Source organism: Entelurus aequoreus, linkage group LG20 (genome assembly GCF_033978785.1).
Source record: "Entelurus aequoreus isolate RoL-2023_Sb linkage group LG20, RoL_Eaeq_v1.1, whole genome shotgun sequence".
NCBI classification, from domain to species: Eukaryota; Metazoa; Chordata; class Actinopteri; order Syngnathiformes; family Syngnathidae; genus Entelurus; species Entelurus aequoreus.
In genome coordinates this window covers 27,035,838-27,050,728 of record NC_084750.1, presented here as the reverse complement: position 1 = coordinate 27,050,728, position 14,891 = coordinate 27,035,838, and the positions used below count along the sequence as shown (strand labels likewise).

General features: G+C 40.4%; 1 protein-coding gene across 1 annotated transcript in view; it reads right to left on the bottom strand.

The window, feature by feature from the left end:
• The window catches only part of LOC133635726 (hemicentin-2-like), a 75,773-nt gene that overhangs the window by 50,991 nt on the left and 9,891 nt on the right, over positions 1 to 14,891 (bottom strand). Inside the window, exons 6-9 of the mRNA XM_062028974.1 lie at positions 13,002 to 13,259; positions 5,830 to 6,093; positions 387 to 653; positions 27 to 314 (exon numbers count right to left, since the gene is read on the bottom strand). Coding sequence (XP_061884958.1) covers positions 27 to 314; positions 387 to 653; positions 5,830 to 6,093; positions 13,002 to 13,259 — 1,077 coding nt within the window. The remainder of the gene's footprint in view (positions 1 to 26; positions 315 to 386; positions 654 to 5,829; positions 6,094 to 13,001; positions 13,260 to 14,891) is intronic.

Genomic DNA, 14,891 nt, shown 5'->3' with positions numbered 1-14,891 from the left:
GTAAAAAACAAAAGAGCAGCAAAGACCGTTTTCAATGCGGGGGGAGGACATGTTGAAGGCCACACTGTCCAAGCCTAGAGGGTTGACGCTGAAACAGACCAACAGAAAGGTGTCTCGGTCCGGAAGCTGGAGAGTGACAATGCTGGTCGTGGCCCCGCCCTCGAGGGCCACCTCCGTGATGGCAGATTGATTGACAGGCACCCCGGATAACTCCCAACGCAGCAAAGGGGGCGGGTTGGCCCGGCTGTCACAGGAGCATCGTGTCTGGGATGAGACGTCTTCGCAGTGGGACGAGGCCAGGATCTCTGGACGGACTGAGGAGCGGCAGTGGTTTGAACGTGCGAGAACATTCAAACGACATGAAACGTCTATAAAGATAGGCTCACATGTGACATTGATGTTGAGAGGCTCAGAGACGTCAAGGCCGTGGACGTTGACAGTTTGACAGTAGAAGCTTTCCTCTGAAAGTTTTTTCACGTTGTAGAAGATCGCCTCCCCTTGGCCAATCACCTCACGCTCCCCCGCAGCCACTCTGTACCACGTGAAGTTGGCCACTGCTGGATTGGCCATGCTCGTGCACCTTAAAGTCACAGTGCTGCCGTCTGGGACCGGGCCGGACGGATACGCCGTCACCGCAGTGTTTCTCGGGGGATCTGGAAGAGGAATACTCTCCAGTTACAGCTCAGTGAACATCTTAGCTTCCTTACAAAATACTTTCAATTCAACCCTCATTTGTAAACCTCTTACAGATTTCTAACAGTTTTTTGTGTCATAATCTTTTATTTAGACTTAATTTTTTTTTAACTATCGTAATATTTAAGTCCCATCTTAAAACTCATTTGTATACTCTTGCCTTTAAATAAACACCCCTTTTAGACCAGTTGATCTGCCGTCTCTTTCCTGCTCTCCCTGTGCGGAGAGGTTATCAGGTGACCACAGATGATGCGCTAGCTGTTCAAAGTCAGGACCTGGGGTGGACCACTCCTCTGTGCTTCACTTGGTGACATCTCTGTGCTGCTGACTTGTCTCCACTCAAGATGATCCCTTACTGGCCCCCCCACTATGGACTGGACTCTCACACTATTAACTAGATCCACTCGACATCCATTGCATCGGTCGCCCAGGGGGGGTCCCCACATCTGCGGTCCTCTCCAAGGTTTCCTATTGTGCCCATTGGGTTGAGTTTTTCCTTGTCCTGATGTGGGATCTGAGCCGAAGATGTCGTTGTGGATTGTGCAGCCCTTTGAGACACTTGTGATGAAGGGCTATATAAATAAACTTTAATTGATTGACTTTTAATATACATTTTAAACATGCAAACCAAGTTACAGTTTAATTAAGGCAGAGAAAAATGGCAACTCTGTAAATGTGGTATATAAAAGTGAAAAAAACAAGTGGTATCCATCTATCCATCTTCTTCCGCTTAGCCGAGGTCGGGTCACGGGGGAAGCAGCCAAAGCAGGGAAGCCCAGACTTTCCTCTCCCCAGCCACTTCGTCCAGCTCTTCCCGGGGGATCCCGAGGCGTTCCCAGGCCAGCCGGGAGACATAGTCTTCCCAACGTGTCCTGGGTCTTCCCCGTGGCCTCCTACCGGTCGGACGTGCCCTAAACACCTCCCTAGGAAGGCGTTCGGGTGGCATCCTGACCAGACGCCCGAACCACCTCATCTGGCTCCTCTCCATGTGGAGGAGCAGCGGCTTTACTTTGAGCTCCTCCCGGATGGCAGAGCTTCTCACCCTATCTCTAAGGGAGAGCCCCGCCACCCGGCGGAGGAAACTCATTTCGCCCGCTTGTACCCCTGATCTTGTCCTTTCGGTCATAACCCAAAGCTCATGACCATAGGTGAGGATGGGAACGTAGATCGACCGGTAAATTGAGAGCTTTGCCTTCCGGCTCAGCTCCTTTTTCACCACAACGGATCGATACAGCGTCCGCATTACTGAAGACGCCGCACCGATCCGCCTGTCGATCTCACGATCCACTCTTCCCTCACTCGTGAACAAGATTCCGAGGTACTTGAACTCCTCCACTTGGGGCAAGACCTCCTCCCCAACCCGGAGATGGCACTCCACCCTTTTCCGGGCGAGAACCATGGACTCGGACTTGGAGGTGCGGATTCTCATCCCAGTCGCTTTACACTCGGCTGCGAACCGATCCAGTGAAAGCTGAAGATCCTGGCCAGATGAAGCCATCAGGACCACATCATCTGAAAAAAGCAGAGACCTAATCCTGCAGCCACCAAACCAGATCCCCTCAACGCCCTGACTGCGCCTAGAAATTCTGTCCATAAAAGTTATGAAAAGAATCGGTGACAAAGGGCAGCCTTGGCGGAGTCCAACCCTCACTGGACACGTGTCCGACTTACTGCCGGCAATGCGGACCAAACTCTGGCACTGATCGTACAGGGAGAGGACCGCCACAATCAGACAGTCCGATACCCCATACTCTCTGAGCACTCCCCACAGGACTTCCCGGGGTACACGGTTGAATGCCTTCTCCAAGTCCACAAAGCACATGTAGACTGGTTGGGCAAACTCCCATGCACCCTGCAGGACCCTGCCGAGAGTATGAAAAAAAAGTGGTATATGAAAGTGAAAAAAAAATGTAGGTAATATGTTTTTGTAGGGCTGTCAAACAATTAAAATATATAATCGCGATTAATCGCAGTTTGCTCATAGTTAACTCCAAATTAATCACGATCAATAACAGATAATAGTTTTTGTGCACTAGACAGATCATTTTCAAGTTTTAACTCCATGAACGGACAATTCATTTGCTTTCATGAAATGTGTTTTAAAAAGTTCATCACAAACACCATTTAATGACAATAAGAAACAATTGCCTGCTGTGTTGGTGTGTTGGTGTTTGTGCACAGTCATGTTGGAAGAGGAAGGGGGCGCTGCCCCCCCCCCCCCCCCCCCCCCCCACACACATACACACACACATTTACTTCCGGTGTCACGTTTCCTCTTACGTCATCCCATAGCTTGTGTTTTTTTAAAAAAAAAGTTTTATTTTATTTATTTTTTTTAATAATATAGCGTTAACAAAACGTCTGTATTAATCGGACAAGTATTAATCTGACAAATTAACTTGAGGATATTCCTGACTGAATGCACATTTGACTTGTGGACATATGCGGAAATGAATAACAGTGTACAATAAGTTAATTCATTATCAATCAACATTATCAAACTTTATTAAAACTAAATGTATTCGTTAAATTCAGTATGTTCTTACTCGAAGTTAGAGTGAATCTCAGTAAATCGTGTTTGCCAACAATATCAACCGAAAACCCATCCGTCTGAAAGAAAAATTAACCCTGAAGTAGTGTTGACCCTTGGAAAACGAATCAAAAATCGTTTAATTCTCTGTCCTGTACGGTAGTCAAATGTGCAATGAGTATTTGTTCACACGTGCATTCCCAAAGTAACACGATTTATGGGAAACATGAGTGCTGACGTAAAAACAACGAATGAAACTAAAAAAATTTAAGTTCACATAAATGTCATTTTAATTTAGTTGACTTACACAGAGAACTAAAAAAAACTGTATTTTACGCATAAATTTAGTAAATTAATAATAAATAAAGTTTAATAAAGTTTGATAATGTTGATTGATAATGAATTAACTTATTGTACACTGTTATTCATTTCCGCATATGTCCACGAGTCAAATGTGCATTCAGTCAGGAATATCCTCAAGTTAATTTGTCTGATTAATACAGACGTTTTGTTAACGCTATATTATAAAAAAAATTAAAAAATTAAAAAAACAATTTTACAAACACAATCTATGGGATGACAAAAGAGGAAACGTGACCCCGGAAGTAAATGGGGAGGGGAAGGTTTTTGTAGGGGGGAAGAAATTTGGCGTGACCGCCCGCTCCAAACTGTTCCCACAAGGTTGGGAGCATGGAATTGTCCAAAATGTTTTGGTATCCTGGAGCACTCAAAGTTCCTTTCACTGGAACTAAGGGGCCAAGCCCAACTCCGGAAAAACAACCCCACACCATAATTCCTCCTCCACCAAATTTCACACTCGGCACAATGCAGTCCAAAATGTGGCGTTCTCCTGGCAACCTCCAAACCCAGACTGGTCCGTCAGATTGCCAGATGGAAAAGCGTGATTCGTCACTCCAGAGAAGGCGTCTCCACTGCATCCCACGCTTTGCATTGGACTTGGTGATGTATGGCTTAGATGCAGCTGCTCGGCCATGGAAACCAATTCCATGAAGCTCTCTGCGTACTGTACGTGGGCTAATTGGAGGGTCACATGAAGTTTGGAGCTCTGTAGCAACTGACTGTGCAGAAAGTCTTTGCACTATGCGCTTCAGCATCCGCTGACCCCTCTCTGTCTGTTTACGTGGCCTACCACTTGGTGGCTGAGTTGTTGTTGTTCCCAAACTCTTCCATTTTCTTACAACAAAGCCGACAGTTGACTTTGGAATTTTTAGGAGCGATGAAATTTCACAACTGGATTTGTTGCACAGGTGGCATCCTATGACAGTTCCACGCTGGAAATCACTGAGCTCCTGAGAGCGGCCCATTCTTTCACATACACTACCGTTCAAATGTTTGGGGTCACATTGAAATGTCCTTATTTTTGAAGGAAAAGCACTGTACTTTTCAATGAAGATAACTTTAAACTAGTCTTAACTTTAAAGAAATACACTCTATACATTGCTAATGTGGTAAATGACTATTCTAGCTGCAAATGTCTGGTTTTTGGTGCAATATCTACATAGGTGTATAGAGGCCTATTTCCAGAAACTATCACTCCAGTGTTCTAATGGTACAATGTGTTTGCTCATTGGCTCAGAAGGCTAATTGATGATTAGAAAACCCTTGTGCAATCATGTTCACACATCTGAAAACAGTTTAGCTCGTTACAAAAGCTACAAAATTGACCTTCCTTTGAGCAGATTGAGTTTCTGGAGCATCACATTTGTGGGGTCAATTAAACGCTCAAAATGGCCAGAAAAAGAGAACTTTCATCTGAAACTCGACAGTCTATTCTTGTTCTTAGAAATGAAGGCTATTCCACAAAATTGTTTGGGTGACCCCAAACTTTTGAACGGTAGTGTATGTTTGTAGAAACCGTCTCCATGCCTAAGTGCTTGATTGTATACACCTGTGACCGGGCCAAGTGATTAGGACACCTGCTTCTGATCATTTGGATGGGTGGCCAAATACTTTTGGCAATATTTATGATGTCGCGTTATCGATGGGAAAAGGCATTTTTAGACAATATGATTTGCCTGAGCGGCTCGGAGACACCGAGACTAACAAGCAGTAAAAAATGGATTAGAAAGGACAGATTTTAAAAAATAAATACATATACCGTATTTTTCGGAGTATAAGTCGCACCGGAGTATAAGTCGCACCTGCCGAAAATGCATAATAAAGAAGGAAAAAACTATGAAAAAGACTGCGACTTATAGTCCGAAAAATACGGTATATATATATATTTTTTTTTTAACTTGGGACTTCCCGCGGACCAGATTTTGGACGCTGGCGGATTGTAGTTTGCGGACCCCTGATGTAGATGATCATATCTGCTGTGCATATTTACTTTAGAAAAGTTGGATACTTCTCTTGTTGCCTTATTTGTATTTGACTTTATTAAATGTTTGGGTAGAAATCCTTTTTTTCTTTTTCTTTTTTTAAACAAAACCAGCTTTCTTTTAAGTAATTGGTCAGAGCAGTTTTATGGAGAAATGTAGCAAATCAAACAACTGGCATCCGAAGTTATTAAAAAAGTATTGATTTTGAATGGACAATCAATTCTGAATTGAATCGTTACCCCCAAGAATGAACTTTTCACTTACATTCAACGTCCATCTGAACGCCGGCTGAGAGCTCCTCTCCCAGCTGGTTTATGGCTCTACAGCGATAGAGGGCGCGATCGCTCTCCTCCACACGTTCCAAGATCAAGACCCCGTCCGTCTCGTTGCGTATCCGGTTGCCGTTTTTTAACCAGGCATGGTTGGACGCAGGCGGTTTGGCCCGGCTTTGACACAGCAGCACCACAGTGTCGCCCTCCACTATCGGACCAGCGGGCTCGAAGATAACTGTTGTTTCCTTGGGAGGAACTGTGAGAAGAAACACCATTTGTTATTTTGCATTTAAGACAGGGGTGTTCAAAGCCATTTGCGGCCTGCAGTTATTTTTTTAACGGCCCCAGAGCACGTTCTAAAAATACGATTTAAAAAAAAACAAAAAAACAAAAACGGTATAAAAGAGCAAACAGGTGAAATGTAACAAGGAAATGTTGCAATGTTGACTCTAATAACACAAAGCTGCCATGCAGGCTGTTTATTTCTTTAAAAAATAATAATTAATCAAAATCAATGTCATTATTAATTATTGACCTATTCAAGGCTTCAATTACGTCACATTAAATATTCCACTTTGAGATATTTTTTTGGGGAAAATGTTGCATATTTTGTGTTTGCCATATAAAAAACTATGGTTTTTTTTCTTTAAAGAAGGGCCTAAAATGGACAAACAAAAAACATAAACAACAATAAAAGTTATAATTGACGGATGGATCTAAAGAGATTATTGTGTTAAAAGTACCCCAGATCCCACCTCACTCCTACCCACTTCTCTAAAGTGGGCTGGCTCAAGGTGGAGGACAGAGTTAAACAACTTGCACTGAGCCTTGTCTATAAAATCCGCTACACCTCCCTGATACCGAAGTACATGTCAAACTACTTCCTTAACGTAAATGACCGCCATAACCACAACACCAGGGGGTGCTCCACTAACCACGTTAAACCTAGATTCCGAACTAACAAAGGTCTTAACTCATTCTCTTTCTATGCCACATCAATGTGGAATGCGCTCCCAACAGGTATAAAAGAAAGGGCATCTCTATCCTCCTTCAAAACCGCTATAAAAGTTCACCTCCAGGCAGCTACAACCCTAAACTAACACCCTCCCCGGATTGCTAATAATCAAATGTAAACAATCAAATTCAGATTCTTTTTCTTATGCCTTCTGATCTCTCTCTCTCTCTCTCTCTCTCTCTCTCTATGTCCACTACTTGATGTCCATATCCCCACCCCCCCCCCCCACCCCCCCACCCCACCCCCCCTCCACACTCCTGATTGTAAATAATGTAAATAATTCAATGTGATTATCTTGTGTGATGACTGTATTATGATGATAGTATATATGATAGTATATATCTGTATCATGAATCAATTTAAGTGGACCCCGACTTAAACAAGTTGAAAAACTTATTCGGGTGTTACCATTTAGTGGTCAATTGTACGGAATATGTACTTCACTGTGCAACCTACTAATAAAAGTCTCAATCAATCAATCAATCAATCAAAGTAAACAGTAAAAAAAAAAGGTATAATTTATTTTTTAACGCTTTAATGAGTAGGACCCTTTTAGATCCCCCAATAATTTTTTTTAAGTGTCATTTATGGCGTCACATTAGTACCAAAAATCCAAGCGGCGTAAAAACTGTTATCGCGCGCTGATTCTCCACTTCGTGCGCGCACGCGACACCCTTTTGCGCGCGCGTGGTGCCTTTGTGCGCGCGCGCGGCGCCTTCTTGCGTGCGCGCGCGCGGCGCCTTCTTGCGTGCGCGCGGTGCCTTTCTGCGCGCGCGCTGTCTCGTTTTGCGCGCGCGCGGTGCCTTTCTGCGCGCGCGCTGTCTCGGTCTGTGCGCTGTCATGTTTCATTTTGGTACTTTGGGGGCGGGCATGCTTAGACCGCCCCTTCTTTCTGATTGGCTTTGAGCAATCAGACGTATAGCAGGGCGGGTCATCGTCAATATGTATCAAGATTTACAGAGGAAGAAGTGGATAAAAAAATGTTGGCTGAAAAAGAGGTAAGTTATTGAACTGGTTTGGAGTGATTGTAAGGGTACTATTACTAAAAATAATAATAATAAATTTTTATTTATAAAGCACTTTTCATATATTTAAAATGCAGCTCAAAGTGCTTTACATAGTTAAAAACAAAATGAGAAATAACACCCACACCCCATGAAGACAGTCAAATATGTACATAAAAATAAACAAACAACAACAACAACAATAATAATAACAACACAATGACAATAGCCAATCACAGGAACCCTCTGGATGTGGAGATCCAGAGGGCTCTTTGAGGAAACACTAGATCAGGGGTCACCAACGCGGTGCCCGCGGGCACCAGGTAGCCCGTAAGGACCAGATGAGTAGCCCGCTGGCCTGTTCTAAAAATAGCTCAAATAGCAGCACTTACCAGTGAGCTACCTCTATTTTTTTAATTTTATTTATTTACTAGCAAGCTGGTCTCGCTTTGCTCGACATTTTTAATTCTAAGAGAGACAAAACTCAAATAGAATTTGAAAATCCAAGAAAATATTTTAAAGACTTGGTCTTCACATGTTCAAATAAATTCATACATTTTTTACTTTGCTTCTTATAACTTTCAGAAAGACAATTTAGAGAAAAAAATACAACCTTAAAAAATGATTTTAGGATTTTTAAACATATATACCTTTTTACCTTTTAAATTCCTTCCTCTTATTTCCTGACAATTTAAATCAATGTTCAAGTAATTTTTTTTTATTGTAAAGAATAATAAATACATTTTAATTTAATTCTTCATTTTAGCTTCTGTTTTTTCAACGAAGAATATTTGTGAAATATTTCTTCAAACTTATTATGATTAAAATTCAAAAAAAATATTCAGACAAATCTAGAAATCTGTAGAATCAAATTTAAATCTTATTTCAAAGTCTTTTGAATTTCTTTTAAAATGTTTGTTCTGAAAATCTAGAAGAAATAATGATTTGTCTTTGTTAGAAATATAGCTTGGTTCCAATTTGTTATATATTATAACAAAGTGCAGATTGGATTTTAACCTATTTAAAACATGTTATCAAAATTCTAAAATGAATCTTAATCAGGAAAAATTACTAATGATGTTCCATAAATTATTTTTTTTATTTTTTCAAAAAGATTCGAATTAGCTAGTTTTTCTCTTCTTTTTTTCGGTTGAATTTTGAATTTTAAAGAGTCAAAATTGAAGATAAACTATGTTTCAAAATTTAATTGTCATTTTTTTTGTGTTTTCTCCTCTTTTAAACCGTTCAATTAAGTGTAAATATCATGATTATGAATAATAACATAGAGTTAAAGGTAAATTGAGCAAATTGGCTATTTCTGGCAATTTATTGAAGTGTGTATCAAACTGGTAGGCCCTTCGCATTAATCAGTACCCAAGAAGTAGCTCTTGGTTTCAAAAAGGTTGGTGACCCGTGCACTAGATGATCAAATAAATGGATTAAAAATAATTAAAATACACATCAGGTAAAAGTCCAAAAATAATATGAAATAAGATAAGATATAATCAAACATAAAAATAAACTACAATATGAAAAACTATAAAATAAAATAAAATACAATAAAAACTGAAATATAAATATAATAAGACCATATAAAAATAGGCTAAGATATGACAAAACATAAAAATAAGCTAAGATATGATAAAACATAAAAATAACTAATACTAATAGAATAATCCTGCACATTGGGCCTAATATTTGTGTAGTAAAGTGGTTTTTGAATTCGAGCAATGTAATCTGAAAGAAGTTTAAAATATCAACAATTAATGTTAATATTTTTGAAACAATATACTTCTCATAACATGAGTATCTGTGTGGTGTGTATGAGAGAGTGGAAAGAAAAGCATTGCTATAGTTTCACTTCATCTGCCTTTTTTTTACAACCTACTTGAAGTTGTATTTTTCTTTCTTTTTTTTTTCATTTTTTTTTCAAAGCCAATCAGAAAGAAGGGGCGGTCTAAGCATGCCCGCCCCCAAAGTACCAAAATGAAACATGACAGCGCACAGACCGAGACAGCGCGCGCGCAGAAAGGCACCGCGCGCACGCAAGAAGGCGCCGCGCGCGCGCACGAAGTGGAGAATCAGCGCGCGATAAGTTTTTACGCGCTTGGATTTTTGGTACTAATGTGACGCCATAGTCATTGCTCAAAAAATATATAAAATCAATGTTGTTATGAGTTACTGACCTTTTTAAGGCTCCAACTATTATATAATCTCAAATATTCCCCTTAAAAACGTTATTGGGTGAAAATAATGCATATTTTTGTTTTTTCCCCATAAAAAAACAGGGTTTTCTTTGACAAAAAGGGCATACAACTTCAATATTTAACAACTTTATCTTGACAGATAGACCTAATGTTGATTTGGAGATGTAAACCTTGAATAATAATAATAATACTAAATAATGACACATTTTTTTTATTTTTTGGACCAAAACCCTTTGGGGTCCCCGGGATCAAGCCTGAGTGGAGGCCTAAATGTATATTTTTTATACAATATTGTCAGAATAATTGTATCTAAGTTATCACAAAACTTTGTGTTTCATTGAGTTCCCGGCGAGAAGACAAAAGCTGTCTTTGAACGTACCAAGAAGAAGGCTTGTAAAACTCCACTGTGTAGGATGGGAAGCAACATGAAGGTGTTCTGTTTCTTTGATGTATTGTAATCAACAGAAAGATATTGTCTTGACCCGAGAACTACAAAGCGAAGAGGAAGCAGGACCTTACTCCCCTCAAGGCATCTCTTCTTTGAACTGTTTTACGACCTTTTCTTTGAACTGTTGTAATCAAAGGCGATGGCTGTTTACGGCCCCCGTCCCTTAGAAACAGCTGTTGCCATGTAATCAGGGAAAGTCCAAATAAAAGAGGAGGCGTACAATCTTTCGTCAGGAGCGTGTTGGAACACTGCACAAGGGTACAGGTGTACGCGCTCTCCTCAATTGAGCCAAATTTAATTCTGTCTCTGTTTAATTCCTTGCTTCTTGTCTTGTTTAATAGATGTCATCAGTGTTTGAACCTGACACATATGGGGTTTTTTTAAGTAAAAAATACCAAAATGGCCCCAGCTTGCTTTGATTTTTCAGTGTGCGGCCCTCAGTGGAAAAAGTTTGGACACCCCTCATTTAAGATCACGCCCTACTGGACTGGGAGGTCAGGGGAAAAAAACCTCACACATCCTCCCCCCCTCCATCAAAAATGGCACTTTTCAGAGGGGTCTCATCCCCACCCCTGTTGTTTCATGTGTTTAGGTCACTTGTTTAGCACTTTCCTGCTCTAGGACAGGGATGTCAAACTCATTTTAGCTCAGGGGCCGCATGGAGGAAAATCTATTCCCAAATGGGTAAAATCATGGCATGATAACTTAAAAATAAAGACAACTCCAGGTTGCTCTCTTTGTTTGACTTTGGCCAAAAATAGAACAAGCACATTCTGAAAACGTACAGATCACAAATAATCCTCTGGACAACACTTCAAGTTTGTTGAAAATTCTGAGGAAATTGGTGCAGTTTCGAAAACACAACAAGCTTAGACTTTGTCTCAGTGTATCTACAAAACCAGGATTAAACTTTAAGTCACAGTCTTTCTGGGATTGAACAAAAAACACATGTAAACTCTTCTAGGTATCAAATACCTCCTTTGTCGTGTCCACCTATCAATCCAGTGCTAACTCAACAAACGGTAACATCATATTACCGTTATAGGATGTCAGGGAAACTTTAAAGGCCTACTGAAATGAATTTTTTTAATTTAAACGGAGTTAGCAGATCCATTCTATGTGTCATGCTTGATCATTTCGCGATATTGCCATATTTTTGCTGAAAGGATTTAGTATAGAACAACGACGATAAAGTTCGCAACTTTTGGTCGCTGATAAAAAAAAAGCCTTGCCTATACCGGAAGTAGCGTGACGTCACAGGAGGAAGGATTCCTCACAATTCCCCGTTGTTTACAATGGAGCGAGAGAGATTCGGACAGAGAAAGCGACGATTACCCCATTAATTTGAGCGAGGATGAAAGATTCGTGGATGAGGAACGTTAGAGTGAAGAACTAGAGAGGCAGTGCAGGGTGTATCTTTTTTCGCTCTGACCGTAACTTAGGTGCAAGGTCTCATTGGATTCCACACAACTCTCCTTTTTCTATTGTGGATCACGGATTTGTATTTTAAACCACCTCGGATACTATATCCTCTTGAAAATGAGAGTCGAGAACGCGAAATGGACATTCACAGTGACTTTTATCTCCACGACAATACATCAGCGAAGCTCTTTAGCTACTGAGCTAACGTGATAGCATCTGGCTCAAATGCAGATAGAAACAAAATAAATAAATCCCTGACTGGAAGGATAGACAGAAGATCAACAATACTATTAAACCATGGACATGTAACTACACGGTTAATAATTCTCAGCCTGGCAAAGCTTAACAATGCTGTTGCTAACGACGCTGAAGCTAACTTAGCAACTTAGCAACCGGACCTCACAGAGCTATGATAAAAACATTAGCGCTCCACCTACGCCAGCCAGCCCTCATCTGCTCATCAACACCCGTGCTCACCTGCGTTCCAGCGATCGACGGCGCGACGAAGGACTTCACCCGATCACAGATGCGGTTGGCGGCTAGCATCGGCTAGCGCGTCTGCTATCCAAGTAAGTACTCCTTGTTGTGTTGCTACAGCCAGCCGCTAATACACCGATCCCACCTACAACTTTCTTCTTTGCAATCTCTATTGTTCATTAAACAAATTGCAAAAGATTCACCAACACAGATGTCCAGAATACTGTGGAATTGTTCGATGAAAACAGAGCAGTTTGTATGGTGACACATTGGGTATGAATACTTCCGTTGCCGTCGTGACGTCACGCGCATATGTCATCATACATAGACGTTTCCAACCGGAAGTTTAGCGGGAAATTTAAAATTGTACTTTATAATTTAACCCGGCCGTATTGGCATGTGTTGCAATGTTAAGATTTCATCATTGATATATAAACTATCAGACTGCGTGGTCGGTAGTAGTGGGTTTCAGTAGGCCTTTAAGAGCAGAACACTTTTGTGCTGTACATTCATTTTCACCTGAACCTGTTAAACTTTTCACAAGTTGGTCCTAAAAAGTAGTGCTTCATGTTGGGTATGACATGGACTTACATTGCACGTCTATCAGCGTTCTGGATGAGTTCTGGTATCCATATCTGTTGTGGACTCTGCAGTAAAAGCTGATTGTGGCCTCTGTGACCGTGATGTAATGTTGTTTCCTGGATCCCACCGGTGTCACCTGATTTCCGTCCACTTGGTACCAGGTGTAGCTGTCCACAGCTGGGTTGGCGTCGGTGTTGCAGGTCAGCGTGATGGAAGTGCCCTCCGTCACTGGACTCACGTAGCTGACTGACGTGTTCTTCGGAGCGTCTAAGAGAACAATTCAGTATCAACCAACAAAGTTCTTTTAGAGACATTTGACACTGTAGATCGGAGGTCTTCAGGCCCTCAAGGACCCTCAACAATAAAACGTATAATTGACGGATAGATCTGAAGTTGATCTCGAGATTATTGTGTTAAAAGTTTTTTTTAAAAAGTATAATTTATTTTTTAACACTTTAATGAGTAGGACCCTTTTGGATCCCCGATAATTTTAGTGGGACTTTTTTTTTTAAGTCTCATTGCTCAAAAAATAATAATTAATTAAAATCAATGTTGTTATGAGTTATTGACCCTTTTAAGGCTCCAATTATTATACAATCTCAAATATTCCACTTAAAATTTTTATTCATAAAAAAACAGGATTTTCTTTGACAAAAAGGGCATACAACTTAAGTATTTAACAACTTTATATTGACAGACCTCATGTTGATCTAGAGATGTAAACCTTGAATAATAATAATAATAATAATAAATATTTCTCCTTTCAGCCTGTCTGTCTGTCTCTGGCCTCGTATGTGTGTGCATGAATGTGTCTGTCCTTGTCATCTTACTTGTTCTATGTTTGTGCCATATGTCCCTTGTTGGTGTGACCTGAGTGGGGTGGGAGGGTGGGTGGGTGGTTTGGGTTTTAAGGGAAAGGGTGTGAATAGATAGATGGATAGATAGTACTTTATTGATTCCTTCAGGAGAGTTCCCTCAGAAAAATTTAAATATTTTTACTGACTTTAAAATTGTACTGTTTCGACTTGCACTTTTTTCTGTCTATTTGAAAATGCCAATAAAAAAAGTTGGATTAATAAATATTGACACATTTTTAATATGTTTTTGACCAAAACCCTTTGGGGTCCCCGGGATCAAGCCTGAGTGGAAGCCTAAATGTATATTTTTTATACATATATTGTATGGGTTTTTGAAATAAAAAATATGAAAATGGCCCCCGCTTGCTTTGATTTTTCAGTGTGCGGCCCTCAGTGGACAACTTGGACACACCTGCTCTCGGCAATGTGGGTATTTAATGTGGTATTTAAAAATTTTTTAAAAAAGAATTTAAAAAAAACAAATTTTTTTACATAAATAAATACAATCATGTGTGCTTACGGACTGTATCCCTGCAGACTGTATTGATCTATATTGATATATAATGTATATATTGTGTTTTTTATGTTGATTTCATAAAAAGTTTTTTTTAGTTTTTTTTTTAAAATGTATTTCTTGTGCGGCCCGGTACCAATCGGTCCGCGGACCGGTATCGGGCCGCGGCCCGGTGGTTGGGGACCACTGTTTTAAGGTCTTAAGGCCGCAGGACATACTCGGAATGTTTGTTCCTGGAGCCAACACAAATCTTGCTGCTCCATGGTCATGGAATAACTTACGAAAGGAACTGAGGTTACCTGAGCTGATCAATTTGGGGGAATTTCAGGCCATTTGAAAGGATTGAGAACCTGTTTCTATTGGGCATTGTACCTGTTTTTAAGCTGTTTTTTTACTGAAACATGTTATACATTGTTTTGCCCTATCACACGTCTTATGTTAATATATGGAAGTAATTTATTTTTCAATTGTGGTGTGTGACTGCTGCTGTTTTTGTTGTTTTTATACGTATTTCTGTAACTTGGTTAC